General features: G+C 34.8%; 1 protein-coding gene across 2 annotated transcripts in view; it reads right to left on the bottom strand.

Moving 5' to 3' along the window:
• LOC109061622 (S-adenosylmethionine mitochondrial carrier protein-like) overlaps positions 1-18,936 on the bottom strand; it is a 52,014-nt gene that overhangs the window by 21,069 nt on the left and 12,009 nt on the right. For both annotated transcript variants that reach the window (XM_042766187.1, XM_042766188.1), the window contains exons 4-5: positions 14,826-14,930; positions 14,590-14,637 (exon numbers count right to left, since the gene is read on the bottom strand). In XM_042766187.1, coding sequence (XP_042622121.1) covers positions 14,590-14,637; positions 14,826-14,930 — 153 coding nt within the window. The remainder of the gene's footprint in view (positions 1-14,589; positions 14,638-14,825; positions 14,931-18,936) is intronic.

The raw sequence follows: 18,936 nt of genomic DNA, 5'->3' as shown, positions 1-18,936 counted from the left end.
GTCAGGTTCCTGGCCACCAGTGTGGTATCTGGGAAAACAGATGTCAAAATGCATTTAAATGAAGCTATTTTGGACAGGGGGGTGCTTTGCATGCTATTTGACAAATGGCTTTAATAGGTCAGAAGAAACTGGATGAATACTAATGAGAAGAAAAAGGAATAGAGATCAATTTGAAATCTGATTCGGTTAAATTTGATTCATTTAAATCACATTCTTTTTCAGTTTGCCTTGATTTAAATCTGATCTAATGTGATTTACTTAATTTAAATCTAAATCAAATATGCTAATTAAATAGTGGACTTTATCTATTTATAAGATTTTATCTTTGTCTTGCAAGAAAGCCCAAGACTCCGCTGTTTGTCACCTTATAACAAACAACTTTTAAGAAGCATTTAAAAAAAAAAAAAAAAAAAAAAACTTTGACAATATATATATATATATATATATATATATATATATATATATATATATATATATATATATATATATATATTGCATTAAATTAACATCAAAACAAGTGTCTTTTAAAAGAAAGACAGCAGCCAGAGACACAAAAACAGGTTTGTGGTCAAATGTTTTTGTGAAATGATGTTGAACAATATTTTATTTAATCAATTTATGTATCTTATTGGTAAGTAGCTGCATAATAACACTGTAGTCTAACAGCTGACTAACAGAAAAATCATAAATATTAAAAGAGAAAGTGAAAGAGAGTAAGATACAGACAGGTTAAATGAAAGATGAGACAGTCATTGTACAAGTCAAACTAATCAATGTAAAACGAAACCGATAAATCCAAGGGAAAAATAAAAAGAAAGCTGAAATTTTAAAATATTGCTCAATGGAAATAGAAGATGTATTTGAAAAACAGAAGAACACTCTTGATTCTGCAGTTTTTCTACAGTGTGAGGGAAGACGGCATCTGTATAGCACTGAAATAAAAAGAAGAATTATTAAAGCACAGTGGAAAAGGATATTTCTCCAACACTAGAGGGACGACATACTGACCACTCCAGAGACACTCAGCGAAAGAAGAAAAGCGAATGAGGCAGAGTGACAGGAAGTAGATGAGGGCCAGATGGATATGTCATCAGCTGAGCTGTGATTCAGCAGCGCTGGTTATAAAAACAGCAGACGACTGGAGGAACCCACAGACTAACCCTCATTTATTATTGAGAGCTGTGGAAAACGGTCACTTTTACGGGCTCTTCCTAACACACACACACACACACACACCTATAACATAGCAAAGCATACTGACTGTATCTGCAAGTACAAACAGAAAGGTGTGATTGTCTGTGAGTGTGCACACAGCCAAAGCTTTTTAATTGTTGAAGTATGATGAGGAACAAACAGGAACAAATTGGAGGTGGAGAGCAGGAGGGGTGAAAACTTGAGGGAAAGAGAGTTTTATAATGCAAAGCCATCTGCCAAAGTCAAACATGTCACTAAACCTGTTTGAGTCCTGAGTGATTTATGAGTCTCATCACAGGTGTGCGTGTGTGTGTGTATGCACGCATTTGGGTGTCATATTTGTGTTTGTACAGGCATGTTTGCTCATCACTGTCACGATACTGTGTGTGTGTGTGTGTGTGTGTGTGTGTGTGTGTGTGTGTGTGTCTGAATATGTATTCAACAAAGAGTGCAGAGCTCCCTCATGAGATCTATTATGTTTACTTTTCTAACTTTTTATTCATCAAAGAAGCCTGAAAAAGAATTTTTTTTCAGCATTGATAATAATAACAAAAATAATAATAAATTATTTGGTATCAGCAAATCAGCATATTAGAATGATTTCTGAAGGATCATGTGACACTGAGGACTGGAGTAATGATGCTGAAAATTCAGCTTTGCCATCACAAGAATAAATATGTTTAATTTTATAAGGTAATATTTATATCATATAAATTATATTCTAATATGTATAAAGGTAATATATATATATACATACACAATTACATTTTAAAACAAATAATTTAATTTAATTTATATACAGTCTTGAAACCATGCAACAAAGTTAAAATGCTAAACAATAATAAAATAAAATAAAATAAAATAAAATAAAATAAAATAAAATAAAATAAAATAAAATAAAATAAAATAAAAATAACAAAAATTAAAAACCTTGTTTGAGGGTATTCTGGGGCTACTACATGACTTTTTATCAGAGGATGATATTAATGGAGTATGATCTGTATCGCTGATCTTTTGTGATCCTTGAAAATGTGATTTAAACTCCAGTGCTATAAAAACTCCTCTGAGAGCCAGTTTAGAAAATAAATAAACACATAAATAATGGAAAAATCAATGAGCTGAAAGCAAGCCAGTGGGATGCCCCAAACACTTTATCAGAGGAGAGAGAGAGAGAGAGAGCAAGAGGCTGTGTTGTGTTTCACGCTTCCCTGTGGTCATATAATCTTGGCTGAGAAGGCCTGCTCCCTCGTACAGAAAACACGCACATGCAGCTCCCACGACTGAAACACACACTTCACAGTGTACATTCAAATCTGCTGAGAGAGACTGACTCGAAGTTTTACACGTAAATCTGAACTGTATGGGACAGTATTACTGCATTTCTGGCTCATAGGGTACACTATTACAAATAAAGGATCTTTATTGGCAACTATGGTTCCATGAAGAACCAACTTTCTTTTCTTGCACAAAAGGTTCTTTACAGTGGAAAAAAACAAGTTTCATGGTTGCGGTTGCCATATTTCAAGAGTTTAAATCCCCCAAATAGAGAACCCAGTGGTTTACCTAATTTACCCAACCTGGAGACCGCACACGCTCTCTTTACATAACAGAAAAAAGCACTAATCAGTTAAAAACCCCAGCAAACATGTAAGCAAAACATGTTCTTTGGGGGAATCCAAAATGGTTCTTTTATGACATTGCTGCAAAAACCCTTTTTTTTTTTAGAATGCATGGAGAAAGCATGAATCAGCAGCACTAAAGAGTTCAATACTCTTTTGTGTTTGGATATGTGAATCCACTTGCTGAGGAATTCTGACAGGCTGAATGCCTCACATGAACACTTTTGCTGACTCTGCTTGGACAAGCCTGGAGTGCTAGAATGCTCCGATCGGCCAATCAGGAGGTGCGGAATGATGCGGCCAGCCAATCAGATTTCAGAAACTCCCTAGTTTCCATCAGCACCTGAGAGAAGCAAGTTAGAGTTCTGGGTAATAATATTCTAAACAAATTAAGACTTGTTCAAGGCTGGAGGGGGAAAGAAAGAGAAGAAATGAAGAAGCAAGGGAGGGGTTATGTGGTTAAGGACTGTTTGGAATCAGTGAACTGGCAAATATTCAAGTGTGCAATTCCATTGACATGAGCGAAAACGCTTCCCAGAACCGTCACATAATATTTACATTGTTGGGGGATTTTCTGGCTGGGGTTGCATTGTGCCAGGCTGAAGCAACAAGTGAATAAAAGAACAGTGAAAACATAGACCGCACCCCTATCAACAAGCTACCGGGTCCACAGCCGAACCGTTTGTTTCCTTTGTTCACATTCGAACAGGTGAATGCCCCGGCAACAAAACAGGAAATTTAAGTCCAGCAGTGACCAATGTAAGGTACAGGTGCATGCGCGCACACAAACAAACACAGAAACTTGTCCCGGTCACATGAAGGGTGTTTTTTTTTTTTTTTTTTTTTTTTTTTTTTTTTTTTTTTTTTTTTTTTTTTTTTTTTTTTTTTTTTTTGCGCGCACACAAACAAACACAGAAACTTGTCCCGGTCACATGAACAGAGCATGATGTGAGAGGAAATCTTTTAGTGAGTCAATTTATAATCTGTGTGAATGTGACATCTGATGCCTCTGGCCAGTCCAATAAGGTGCTGACAGTGCTGGCGAGATAGATGGCGGTCCTTGGGGGCACCAGAGAAAGTCTTAGAAAGAAAGAGTGATTGAGAGAAGATAAAAGATGAGCCAGAAGAGAAAGAGTGATTGAGAGAAGATAAAAGATGAGCCAGAAGAGACTGGCAGAACTCACTGGTTACCAGAAGTATTCAAATTGGGTCCCAGGGACCCTTAGATGGCCAAGAGGAGTGTGGAAGAAATAAAAATCATAATGAAATTTAATTGAAATTTATTTATTCTTGATTTTTTTTTTTTTTTTTTTTTTTTTCACATTCACCAGATCTGATAATATTACAATTTCATTCTGCTTTCTATAGATCAAAAATCAAGTGGTTAATTATTTTGATTATTTTATTGTATTTACAGCCTTTTTTACAGGAACTTAAAATAGTACAAAAAAACCGTATACAATAATAATTTATATAATAATACAAAATAAAAGCCAACTTTTTTATAATAATATAAAAACTCCTATTTAACACTACCAGGGTTGGGTGTCACATATAAAATCTTCGGGCAACAGAATTTGGAATGTGATCAAGCTTTCTAGGGCATGAGGTGTGCATTCACATTAACATGTGCACTGACATTAACCAACAAGCAGTAATATTGTGTATAAACTCTGTGACCACAGTCTGACAAAGATGTTTGGAACCTTATCTGGAAGACACTGTGCAGAAGGTGTGTATGAAACACTTGTTCAGTTTTGGTAAAAGTGTTCTTGTTCTGTGTGTATGAAACACTTGTTCAGTTTTACAGGGCGAAGACTTAAAGCATATTCTAATAATTACTGCAAGATAAGAACTTCATGCAGTTCTATAACAGTACTGGTAAACTACAAAGCCAAACAAACACTTGTTCAGTTTTGGTAAAAGTGTTCTTGTTCTTGTTTCTCCTGAACAAACAAAAGCATCTGAAGTGAACTGTTTTTAGTACATGCGGAATTGAAATGTTAACAATGTTTTTTTGCTTATAATGGGTGTCTAAACACTTGGAAAATAATTAACACAACAAGAAATAAAGAAGCTAAAATCATGCAACAGAATTTGCGATTTCATTCAAATGTGAGGGCTTCCAGAAAGTCTTCCTCCGCTCTGATGGTTAAATAAGTGCAATATTTGACATGAAGCAGTGAAATCATCCTCTCACCCCCAAACCTGACGGCTCCCTACAGATGTTTCCAGCCGTGAGCCGCTGTTATGTGAGCTAAACTAAACATCACAGTCAGTCTTCAGCTTTCAGCAGTCAGTGCTTCAGCAGGTGCGTCCTCCCAATTCAACAATCATCTACGCAGATATAGTTTTTTTCCAAATTTATCTGATATTAGTTATGGTTACGGAAGCTTATCCTTACCCAAGCAAAAACACAATTTTTACCTAGTAAACTAATCACAGTCACATTTATGGCCTTTCCAGCATGCAGTTTGAAATGACATCACCATGATTTCATTCAATTTAGTCCAATACTGTCCCTCAGGAGAGCAATAGTATGGTCGAATTGGCCATGATTACTTGCTTGCTAATAGATGACATTGTGCGTTCTGTGATTTATATTATGTGCTAAAACAATGGGAGCTCATTCATATTGTCCAGCCAGATAAAATCTGGCATGAGACATTTGTTACTTCAACATCTGTTGGCCTTACACATTTGGACACAGGAAATACTGAAATGTGAAGTCAGTGCTGATAGCTGGGTCAAACATGTGGACGAAAATCAGCAAGCTATTTATTGTTCCACATCTGAGACATGATAATTGGTTAAAACCTCAAATGCAATGCTATAACCAAATCCGAAATAATTATCGATCGGAACAAGCTCCCGGTCCGAGCCTCACTCAAGCTGTAATAATAACATTAACTGTCTCGTAAAGCCGTTCACCTTCAACCTCCCATTATCATGCAGCTCGGTGCTCAGACGCCATTTTTTCTCCAGAGACAACTGGGGTTAAGTACACAACTCCAGGACACACAAGCATCACTGCCCCGGAGATAAACTACTGAGAAAAAAAAAGAATGTATTCAAAATGAAAGGCAGAGAGTGTTTTGAAAAGAATATTGGGGAGAAATAAGATGAAAACGATTTTGGGAAAGGACGGAGCAAGAGATGGCATGAGGGAAATAAATCACAGTGTGAGTGTGAAACTCACCCTGCAATTAGAGGTTAACCTCACACTTGGTTTACAAGGGCACTGCTCTTTCATGAAAAGGAGGATCCTTCCCTTACTGCCTTCTGATGCAAGCATAATTAGATTAGAATTATATTCATTTGGAAATATTTGAAAATACAAAGTATATTAAAATATAAAACCTCTTGCATTATTGCATTATAATAATGTAAAGTTCAGCTTTGCAGTTATTCTAAATCGTAATTATATTTCACAATACTACTTGTTGATAAAGGCTTTAAATGTGGCAGGCACAAAAATGCTTAATTGAATGTATCAACTAAAATAAAATAAAATAAAAAAATTATAATGAAATAATATTATATATTTACTGGCACAGAGCTGTAATTTAAACAAAGCAATGGGACCTGAACACTGGTTGTTCTGTATTGGGAACTGATGGCTGGTTGTTTTGTTTAAATTAAGAACATAATTTAGTATGTGTGTTGTACATGTAAGGCAAGATCGGCTGCTTAGTTTTAATGTTATGATTTTTACTTGATATATATGTATCAAATAAATCTTTACAAATGCTTCGCCTCAGAGAGGTTGGTGGGGAGCCCCTAGAGCCACAATCTGAACACTGATTTTATGCATGTTTGGGTAAGTGTGAGCATGTTAGTTCGTTGTTGCTCAGAGGCATATTCAAGCTCAGGTCATAGGTCTGTGGGCCAGCAAAGGGACAAGAACCACCCCAACAACCCAACCCCTCTTTCTCTCAGGGTCCCCAGCCAGACCGGCGGCCCTTATTGAAACCATATGTGAGGGGCTGAGATGGTTTTCTGCTCAGATTGAGGCAAACACGCAGAAAATTGTGGGAAGCAAACATAACCCCAGGACCTAGCGAGATACGCTAATTAAAACAACAACAAAATACGATAAAAACTAGAACATGCAAAGTTGACATCTCGCTTCTCTGAACATCAAAAATACCCCTAAATCTTTTTTACTTGCATCAAACTATAACTGTGCAGATACAATCATTAAGAGTGTATCAGGGGGATTCAAATTCATAGATGGATGAAAATTTTCAGCAGAAAATTTTAGAAAAAAAATAAAAAAAAAAACTTTAGCACTGAAATATTACAATTTAAAGTTTCCATTTTCTATTTTAATATTTTAAAACGTTTTCAGTTTTCAGTGCCACAAGATCCTTTAGAAATCATTCTAAAATGCTGATTTGGTGCTTAAGAAACATTTCTTCTTATTATAGCTAAATTTTGAAAACTGTTGTGCTGCTTAAAATATTAGAAACTGTGATAGATTATTGCAGGATTCTTTGATAAAGTTCAAACAAAGTTCATAAGAACAGCATTTATTTGAAATCTCTTGTAACAATGTCCATGTCTTTACTGTTACTTCTGATCAATTTAATATCCTTGCTGAATAAATGTATTAATTTCTTTACTATTATGTGTGTGTGTGTGTGTGTGTGTGTGTGTGTGTGTGTGTGTATATATAAATATAATATATATATATATATATACACACACACACACACACACACACACACACATAATGTATTTAGGAATGTCAAAGTGAGCACATACATGTAAACTTTCAATTTGACAATAATAATAACAACAACAAAAAACACTCAATTTATTCTATTGACAGCAACAGCTTTTGAAAATATGGAATAAAGAAACAATAAATGTATTTGAATTATATATCTGAACCAAATTAAAAATGTTTCTTTTCAGGTTTATACAACTATCAGTACTCTAATAACAGGTTGAAAAAAGATGCACTGTATTAAATTACATATAAAGTGTCAAAGTAATGAATATTTGCAACATAATATTTTTAATTAGTTTTGGCATTCTCCATGTGTTGTCTGCATAATATCACGATTAACATTTTTCTCACCCAGGATAAATGTGCCTTTACTACATCTATAGCTGCATTTATGCATTTCAAAACACATTTCTAAGATTCACTCATGCATTTGCTGCTGTTCCAAATGCAATCCAATCGCATACATATTGTATCATGACTGATGTGTCACAGGTGTCCATACGTTCACGTTAAAAAATGCTGCATATGTGGAGATTTTTGTTTAGGATCAGGTGAAATCTATCGACAAAACCATTATGTTCTTGAGGTGATTTGGTTGATCGTTATGACGCTGGAAAAAATATCAACATTTCAAGCCGTTCTGAGGGCCCCATTCCAGAAAGCTTGGCGAGAGGAGCTAGTCTTGTGATTGTTACGCTATCAGAGACTAACATGTGGATTGTGGGTAAAGTGATCATTTAACAGCAGCGCTAGACAGGAGTCCCACCAAGAGGCATGAATCAAAAGGATGACAGATTGGAGTCGAAGAAGAATGGGAGTCTGAAGTGTACACCAACAACATGAACTGTACATCAATCTCTGTATATTACGCTGCTACCTCAAGTGTTCATATGTGAGTGTGTGCATGTGAGACGGCTCTTTTCTACACATATAAATGTCTGAATCCAATTCGACTCCTCAGGAAAACCCAGACAAATGAAGTGTCTTGTTCAACGCTATCACATGAGAGGATTCCTCTAATGCTGATCAACAGCCTTGTGAGAAGACCCGCCAAAAGCAGTCCCTCGGAGAGTGGAAAGAGTGGACGAGGTGCACAGAGTCAACTCATCACACACACAGCTAAACCTCTCTACACTTTGGCCCAAACATCACTACACTACATCAGCACCATCTGCAAACCAGACACAATTCTCCTTGGGTCATTTTGTTCAAGCTGCAAATAGTCTCACGTAGTCAGATTTCTGACTGTCGACATGAAGTCTGGTCCACAAGAAGTGTAATTTTCTGAAGTGCAATCGAAAGAAAACAAACATAGCAATCAAACAGAGCACCATACCAAACATGTACCGTTATCACTACAAAAGCCAACAACAACAACAACAAAAAACCTGTAAAGCATTTATTATTCTTAGTGTTAATTTCAACATTATAAAAATCAAAAACTGCAGCTGTTAATTTTATTTAATGCACCTGTGCCAACATGAACTAACAATGAACATTTACATTATTAACTAATGTTAAAAATGACTAATAAATACTTTAATAAATGTATTGTTCATTTTTTTCAACCACATGTATTGTGGTTAATGTCAGTTAATGCATTAAACAACATTAACTAGTGGAACCTTATTGTATTTACCCTTTACCAAAGAAAACAATGAATTACATTGTTATTTCTTTTTACAAATTTTGTCCATTTATTATTTATGTTTTATATATTTCAATATTTTATATTTATATCAATATATTATGTTCAATAATGTCAAAATTATGAATATAGTAATGAAAGACATTTTAAGTTTGCCAAACAGCACCACATGTCCACAACGTTTTTTCAGTGAACTAAAAAAAAAACGAATATTGACATCTCTTAAATAATTTTACTCATTCCATATGAATGTTTGGCTCCATTGTAAAGAATTTTTGGTAAATTAGAGGATTCTGAGAAAGAAAGTGTTATTTCATTAATATTTATGAAAATTATTTAAATACAGTGAAACAAACTTAACGGTAAATGGTACTTTTAATAGTGTCATTTCAAAGAGTGCATTAATATTATTAAATCAGCGAATGTTTCAAGAAAAGTATTTTTTTTTAATTTAATGGGTGAAAAAAAAAATCCTTTTTTTTTCTTTTTTGTTGTAATTCTACTTTCTTTCATTTCAGAACTGAATTTTAAAAGGCACTCTCACTTCAGTTCTGAAATGGAACAGAACCCGGGAAGCAGCACTAGTCAGCTGAATGAGTGTGAGTGCCATCAGTGGTGTAGATATGGAATATGAGGCTCATTGCCCCAGTGGGAGCTGGATTAGCAGTTTAGTTTGAGGTTTGGAGAGAGCTGAATCTTTTTTTCTCACCAACAGCCTCGGCAACAGTTGCTCTGCCACGTCACGCACGGTTGACATGCAAGCCTCCATGCCAGCACCAGCCCTCTTCAATATACAGCCAGTATGGGAACAGCACCTTTATCCTGACACCACAACACATTCTTCAAAACTCTCACATTTCAGCTGGAGGCAGGATGTGCTCAGGTGGAGGATAGAAATGAAGTCTCTGCCCCTCCACACGTGTGCTGTAAATCGTTCACTCATATACGCCACAGTTCAAATAATCAGAAATACTGCCAGCCAGCCAACTAGCTGAGAAACAATAAATACAAACCGGTATGGATCAATGCTATATGCATATATACATAATATTCTCACACATTCACGTCACACATGATTGTGAAATAGGCTGAGGAATGTGCATGGCAAGCAGGTTTAATGTCGTCTAATCAGATAAAATAAAGACAATAAAAAAGATCACAGAGTAATGAGGCAGGGCTAAAGAACTGGAAGGCTGAGCTCTGAAAATATCTGATTGAAGTTAGATTAAATCCAGCCCTGACAAATAAAGTTCAATCCTCATAAACCCATTGCAGTATTGCTAGAGTTGTCTAAAGCACTTAATTATCAATTTTTCACCAAATATAGGTTAAAACTACATTACGCAGCAGCAATAAACAAGAACATACACTACCATTTAAATGCATAGGGTCTTACGCACAGTCTTTACCTTAGGCTCATAAACAGTATAAACAGTAATATTGTGAAATATTGTTATCATTGGAAATAACTATTTTAATATATATTTAATACACAATTTATTTTGTGACGCAAAGATTAATTTGCTTTTTCAGAATTCTTTGATGAATAGAAAGTTCAAAAGAACATTTATTTGTAACAGTCTTTGATGAATAGAAATTAATGCATCCTTGCTGAATTAATTTATTTAAAAAATTTAGTCTTGTCTTTGATGAATAGAAAGTTCAAAAGAACATTTATTTGTAACAGTCTATTTACACTGTCTGCTGACAGCATTACTAACTTATTATTTGACCAATGTTTAGTGATAGGAGGAAAAATGTAATAAATAAAACATAAACATAACATAATATTCCTTAATGTTGTAAAAATGTACACTGGGAAAGAGAAAATTGCTTCAGTTTTTTTTTTTTTTTCCACTTTTCACACTCTGTTTTTCCATCTGAAACAGAACAAATCATCCCAAATACTCAAAAGCCTCTTATATCAATGCTGGATCTCTGAGGGCTGAATATTTTAAAGCCCCTTTTTAAGAGGACTTTGTTGAAAGGGTCAAAATAACATTCTTGCTCTCAATCTGTAAATGCTTGGAAATGACAGTTGAAAGAAGTTAAATGTAGAGAACAAAGGACTGTGGAAATCTGAAAGGAAATTGATTTTAGAATGAATCCACCAGACAAGCATAAAGAAAAGCGCATACCCCTGCCTCTTATCCTCTCCGTGCTTGTGTTAGAAGAAGAGGGCAGCAAATCCACACTGCACTGCAGGTCAAACATACACACTTCCACCTGTTAGCTGCACAGTCCACTGTGACCAATGAACAACAGCAACATAAACACAGGGATAAGTCTGACAAATTGAACTCGGGCAGGTCCAAGACCTCTGGGGCTCTTTGCCTTCAGGTTCAACTAGAGATCAGAGGAAGGTTGGAGCAAGAAAGAGAGGAATGAAAATGAGAGGAGTCTGAATTAATTTGTTAAGAAATGCTTTTAGAAAAACAAGGTCTTTATCTAGGTCAATATCATCTTGGCAACAACTAATGCAGAAGTTGACAAGAGCACAGCTCAAGGCGTAGGTGTTTCATAACTACATTCTTACAGGGTTGCCAGTCTCCTCTCCTCCCCTTCCCTCTGCTCTCACATCTGTGCTGATGTACGATGAGCTCTGTCAGATGAAAACCAACAGTACTGTGAGCTGTATCTCCAATAACACTCTTCTCCTGTCTATCTCAATCTCACACTTTCTCTCGGGTGAGTGTCATGAGAAAGTGATATGATCACATATCTCTGTCAACATGACAGAAACATTTCTTACAAAATCCGTTATTATTCATTTTTAATACTATGGTTTCACTGCAGCAAAAATGTCAAGAGATGGGTTACAAAAGAGTAAGCTAGAGGAAATCGTTTTATCTTCCATTCAGCTTTCATAAATTTGATTAAAGTTGTCATGTTATGATGGTTCTTGAAATCTGAGTGCTGTGATCTTTTCAGCTTCCATGCAGATGGTTATCAGATTTGTCCTAATCCTGTTATGCCCTCTAGTGGCCAAAACCAGGACACACCCTATAAGATAGAACCCTAACAACTTGTGTTTGACTAATATGTAGTCTTGTTTTTATATTTCAAGTCTTTTGGAGTCAGTTGGTAGCTTTATATGAGGAATAGAGACAAATTGAAGTCATTTTTCACTGAAAATCACCTCCTGTTAAACGTTGTAGCCGGATCGCTGGGGCAGAGGTCAATAATCGGTTTGATTTGTAAAAAATAATTCAGAAGACATTTAAAAAGAGTTGCACACAAAATAACGATTCATTCAAATAGAACATTAAACTTATAGGTGCAACAATAGGTCAGATATTTAGTGAAAAATGACTTAAATAGCCACAGCGCATTGAAAACAGAAATCTTAAGCAAGAAATGCAAGATAAAAAATAAATAAAAAAAAAAAAAAAAAAACTTTGTTCAGCAGGGATGCAATAAATTGATTAAAAGTGACAGTAAAGACTTTTACTTTGTTTTATATATATATATATATATATATATATATATATTATATATATATATATATATATATATATATATATATATATTGTTATATATATATCTTGAGCACCAAATCAGCATATCAGAATGATTTCTAAAAGATCGTGTGACACTGAAGACTGGAGTAATGACTGCTAAAAATTCAGCTTTGCCATCACAGGAAGAAATTATATTTTAAAATGTATTAAAAAATAAAATGGTTATTTTAAATAGTAACAGTAATATTTCACAATATTGCTATTTTTACTATATTTTTTCTTAAATAAATGCAGTCTTGGTGAGCATACGGGCAAACACTGATGGTAAATGATGAGATTTACCCTTGACTATTCTTTTATATTGACTTCATGTATCATGTATGATAATTCCTTTTCACACCAGCCTTTTTGTTTGTCAGTTCACTGCTTGCCATTCTATCTCTCTTCTCGTGATCAACTAGTGCATATCGGTGGGCTGTATTGCATCACGACCTCTTGTACGGGGTTCTTTAATGAATCTGCATAATGGAGAAGACCCCAATTAAATCCTTGCGTGAGGAGGACTCGACATCCAGGGTAAACAAACTTACCCTGACAGGTTTGCAGTGCTGGATAAGATAGCGGGCCGAGAAAATGAATTAGCTTCCTGACACACGTCAAAGCCAATCCCAAGGAAGAAGCGGGGCACCTCTCGGCACCTCTATTTTATCTGCCCCTTAGTATTCAGCCTGAGCTGCCTGCTCACATCCAAAATGCATTCATTTATTCAGAAGCCCTTGGAGAAATCAGAAAAAGCTTGTTGTTCTATGTCCAGATGGAGTATGTGTGAATAACGTGTGTTAAGTGAGGCGGAAAATAAGTACAGGATCGCCCCGCAGTGAGAGACCATATCAGCTCACGAAAAAATGAGTGTCACCTTCATGCAGACAACAAATTCTTTGATTTTGAATATTTCACTCACTTTATCTTCATCTTCTGTCCGAACATGACATGAAGAAGGAGAAAATACATTCAGAAAACAAATGAAAAATTATGAGCTTTTCCTATAACTCGATAAGCATTATCATGCGATGCAGCTGTGCGAGGAAGCAGATGATTAATCAAAGGGTGAGAATGAGAGATCCATTTAAAAAAACACCTTCTTTTTATGGCTATGGTGTGTTTCACCTTGTGGTTGCTCTGCCGGCTGCTTGTTCCACTGCTAATTAGTTTAATTAGCTAGATAAATTGAAAAAAAAATGCTTGAATGAGCAAACTGAAATTCAGAATAGAAAGGGGTCAAAATCTTGCTTAAAGGAACCCCAAAAAAATGACAATTCTGTCATCATTTACTCACTGTCATGTTCAAAACCTGTTTGACTTACTTTCTTCTGTGGAAAAAAATGAAAACAAAAATAAAATAAAAAAATAATAATAATAATAAAAAGCTGTTTTTACCAAAAAATTACATTGAACCCATTTGACTTTCATTATATGGACAAAAACACTGAGACTGAGGTTAGAAATGACATGAGGGTGAGTAAATGACGACAGTTTTAGAATTTTTTATTTCTTAAATAGGGATTTTTTTTAAATGCATTTTAGATTATTTTCAGTGAAGTGGTCAAACTGGTTTGAAAACTTTCAATTTGCTCTCATTCAGACTGTTCTCTGACTGAATCGTCCAAAGCGGTTTCTCAGTCAGTAAATCAAACAGACTGTATCAAGATACTTAAGATCTCAGAGAACAAACAGCACTGGAAGAAGTGGATATTCACCTACAAACAATTAAAACAAAAGCCTACTTTTGATCAGTAACTTCAGCTACTGCTGTGTCATGTTGAATTAGTGGTCATTCACACCGAAAGTGTCCACACTTTCAGTTTTTCAGTCATATTTCTGTGAAATAACGGAGGACCAGTACTTGATGTGTATACAGGAAAGCCAGCCTACCTCCCTAAGTACTGTACTGCCATAACCTCTGTACAAGCCTCTGAAACCCTGCAATGAGAAATCAAAACGAGTTGTCATCTCTGCACAGACAAAAAGACATTGCATTTTCATAACTGACCATACAAAAAGCCTAATATATCAATCAGTTCAGCAGTGCATTTGTCAGTAACACGACAGCTCGAGTGCATTGTTCACTGTAAGTCAAGCTGAAGGATACGGATCCTGAATACACATACCTCTTCTTGTAGTGTATTCAGCAGCACTCGGTAGGTATTGAGAGAGGGACTGGCCTGTGTCCTCTGCTTTACTACTTCAGTCGGCACACGGATCAGACAGGCGACCTGTGTAAGAGGAAAAGAACACTCATCAATCTGTCAAATAGTACTCTTCACACAAAGACAAATACTCAAGTACACTGCTCAATATGGCTGTTTGAAAATAGGGAATAAAGTAACAAATTTACAGCTTATATTTGCAGATGTATATTTACAACAACTGAAAAAAAAAAAAAAAATGAAAGCGGATCAAGACAAAATACATTTGGTAAGATTTCCAAAAGCAGAATTTGCATTTAGACATTCTGAGGTTAAGTACTTCTTGAAATGTGACCACTATTTAAAAATTGTAAAATTGTTTGTAAAGCTTGACATGCGGTAAAACATACATACATACTGTGGAACATAATTTAATTGTATTTCAATGTATTTTGGATCATTCTAGTATCAATCGATACATAAATATAGTAGATAGATATCTATAGATTGAAAGAAGTTAAATAGATACATTGAAATGTGTGATTAAAATGTGTATATAGATGTCAAAAGTTTTTTAAAATCAATAACAAAAAATATCACAAAAAATTATATACAGTATATTATATACACATATATTACATATAGCCAATTTCTTAAAAAAAAAATATATATATATATTAAAAACATTTTTTTCTAGTTATTTTTACTGAAATAATATATACCAAAATTTCTGAAAATGTCTTTAAACAATCTGCTAAAAATGTATGTTTCTAGAATACAACACAACATCATTTAATTGTACATGAACGTGGTCATTATTTAATGTTCATGTAAACAGAATGAATAAAAACCCATAATACAATAAGTCACAGTAACACTCATTCTCTCTCTCACACACACACACACACACACACAAACAACAGCTGAAATGCAGACGCAGTCTCATGTTTTGTCGATAGCTGAAGTGTCACATTATTCAAGCTCATTCTTCACGGCCACATCCCCCTCTAAAACTACACTTGTGGTGCATTACTTCTGATCCTCTCCATGCTGGGGACGGAAATACCAGGGTGAACCGAAGATGGAAAGCAATCTCCGCAACCACAGGGAGTTTACCGGCCCCCCACCAGACCCCCAGGCTCACACTGGATCTGTGTTGCTAGAAGTAATCTCTTCTGAATGACAGAGCGGGCATGGAGCGCTACTATGAGAGAAGTCGGTTCTGCTGTGAGCCTAGCTGACAGGCGGTGTGTGTGAACAAGCTACGGTAGTTTGCCCTCTGTATGACTCTGTCAGGTGGCAGAGCATCTTCTTGCACACTGCAGCTGCTGAAAAAATGGCCACTTGGCTTACAGAACAGCATGCAAGATTTTGCCGAACGGCGTGACACAAATGTGGAAGATCCAGCTGAGGGAATCTGTAACTGTTATTTTTTTTCACTGAGAAAAGTAAGGTTTATATTTTTAAGCCAAAACCGTGTAGCAAGAGTGCCAACCAGCGGTGAAACACGGGAACTACGACCATCGGTGTGTTACACAAAACTGAGAGGGCCCATTTTACCAAGCTCATTACATTCTCTTTTTGCTGGGTTAACATTTATGAAACACTAAACATCACGTCTCCTCGTGTTATTCTCAAAAGGATCAAATTTACGGCATTAAATAGAGAGGGAAGTGGATATGACAAGTAATTCTTGCAATAATTGAATTGGTGTGCATGAGTGTGCGCCGCAGCAATTTGGTCTCATCTCATGGAGGACTGGTGAGAGATTATATCAGATCAATTACCGGCACTGTGTATTTCTGGGTAATTTACAGAGAGCAGTGAGGAGGAAAACTAGGCTGAGGACATTTCAAAATAAATGGAAGTTAATTTACAGAGAGCAGTGAGGAGGAAAACTAGGCTGAGGACATTTCAAAATAAATGGAAGTCAAAGCTTTAGAGTTTCGCTTACCACGCAACTCATATCATGCAGGCACAGAGGAAAGGGCACCACAAAATAAATGGAAGTCAAAGCTTTAGAGTTTCGCTGTGTTTATGTTTGTGAATGCACGTGGTGATTTTTAGTTTACTTTTTTGCAAATTGAATGGTGGTTGATGCTTTATGGTTAAGACCTGAGAACAAAACTGTAAATTCAGTTGTTTTGATTTGCCTCAACAGAATGAAACAGAGTTTCCTTACTATTATTTACAAACACTTTTTCTAAGTTAAACAAAAATCACTATAAATATTCATATGAATAGTGTAAATGAGAGTAGATGTAAATTTATTATAACTGTGGTTAAAACGAAATGAAATGCACTTTAGAATGCATATTGTAAGGCTTTAATAATGAATTTGAATACTTTTATAATTATTTAAATTATATAAGTTTTAAAGTATTAACAGAAGTGTTATGCTACATTCAAAAGTTTGGGGTCAAGATTATTTATTTATTTATTTATTTATTTATTAACATTTGCAAAAGATCAGTTTCCTCAAAATATTAAGCTATATGAAAGTTTTTTTTCCAATCTTGAAAATAATAAGAAATGTTTTTTGAGCACCAAATCTGCATATCAGAATTATTTCTGAAGGATCATGTGACATTGAAGACTGGAGTAATTGCTGCTGAAAATTCAGCTTCGCCATCACAATAATAAATTATATTTTAAATATATATATTTTTTCTGAAGGATCATGTGACATTGAAGACTGGAGTAATTGCTGCTGAAAATTTATATATTTATGATTAATAAATGTAGCTTTGGTGATTAAAAGATAGGAAAAACAGATAGAAAAAAAATTTGAAGTATTTACTGTGAGTATTAATGATTTAAGCTGTATTTTTGATCAAATAAATGCCTTTTTACTCTTTGGTGAGTTTTTTCCAAGAAAGGAAAAAAAAAAAGCATTTCTATAAGCATAAAATAAACCACTTGTACATGGTAAGGTCACTCTCACAGCTGTGACTCCAGACTTCAATAGACAAAGCTGGAACATTCCGAACGGTCCATGAACTCGGAACGCACGTCTCCCAGCTCAGTCTCAGGAAGTTGGAATTAGAACAGGCATCTGGGACAGTCTTCCACAGATCATCCTACAGGTGCTTGAAAAAACAACAACAACAGAGGCCCCTCGGGTCCTTATGGAGCGCTGCCTTTCCAAAACCTATCTGCACCGACCAATATCTGCCTGACATATCCCCATCTCATCCTTTAATAATACCAATGCATGTGCAGAGATAACATTTTTAACCAAACACTTCAATTGCCTATTTTTACATATATATATATTATATATATATATAGATATATAATATATATTATATATATATATATATAGATACAGTACAGGTCAAAATTTGGAAACATTACTATTTTTAATGTTTTTGAAAGAAGTCTCTCTTCACGCTATCAAGCCTGCATTTATTTAATCAAAATACCAGGAAAAAAACAAGTAATATTGTGAAATATTATTACAACTTAAAATAATAGTTTTCTATTTGAATATACTTTAAAAAAAAAATTTTATTCCTGTGATGCAAAGCTGAATTTTCAGCATCATTACTCCAGCTTTCCAGTGTCACATGTAACATCCAGTCTATCACATGATCATTTAGAAAGCATTCTAATATTTGATTTATTATGAGTGTGGAAACATTTCTGCTGTCTAATATTTTGATGAAATAAAAGGTTAAAAAGAACTACATTTATAAAAAAAAAAAAAAAAAATCTAATAATATATATTCTATATAATATATTTTCCTTTACTATCACTTTTTATCAATTTAAAACATCCTTGCTGAATAAAAGTATTGATTTTATTTAAAAAAAGAAAGAAAAAAAAATTACTGACCCCAAATTACTGACCAGTAGTGTATATTGTTATTACAAAATATTTATATTTTAAAAACATCAAAGTATTTATTATTTATTCATCAAAGTATCCTTAAAAAGTATCACATGTTCTGAAAAAATATTAAGCAGCAGAACTGTTTCCAACTTTGATAATGAATCATCATATTAGAATGATTTCTAAAGGATCATGTGATAATGATCCTAAAAAATTCAGCTTTGCCCATCACAGAAATAAATGATAATTTAAAGTCTA

This window comes from Cyprinus carpio, chromosome A11 (genome assembly GCF_018340385.1).
Source record: "Cyprinus carpio isolate SPL01 chromosome A11, ASM1834038v1, whole genome shotgun sequence".
Classification (NCBI taxonomy): domain Eukaryota; kingdom Metazoa; phylum Chordata; class Actinopteri; order Cypriniformes; family Cyprinidae; genus Cyprinus; species Cyprinus carpio.
The sequence above is the reverse complement of the archived record's forward strand: the minus strand, read 5'-3'. Positions and strand labels throughout refer to the sequence as shown.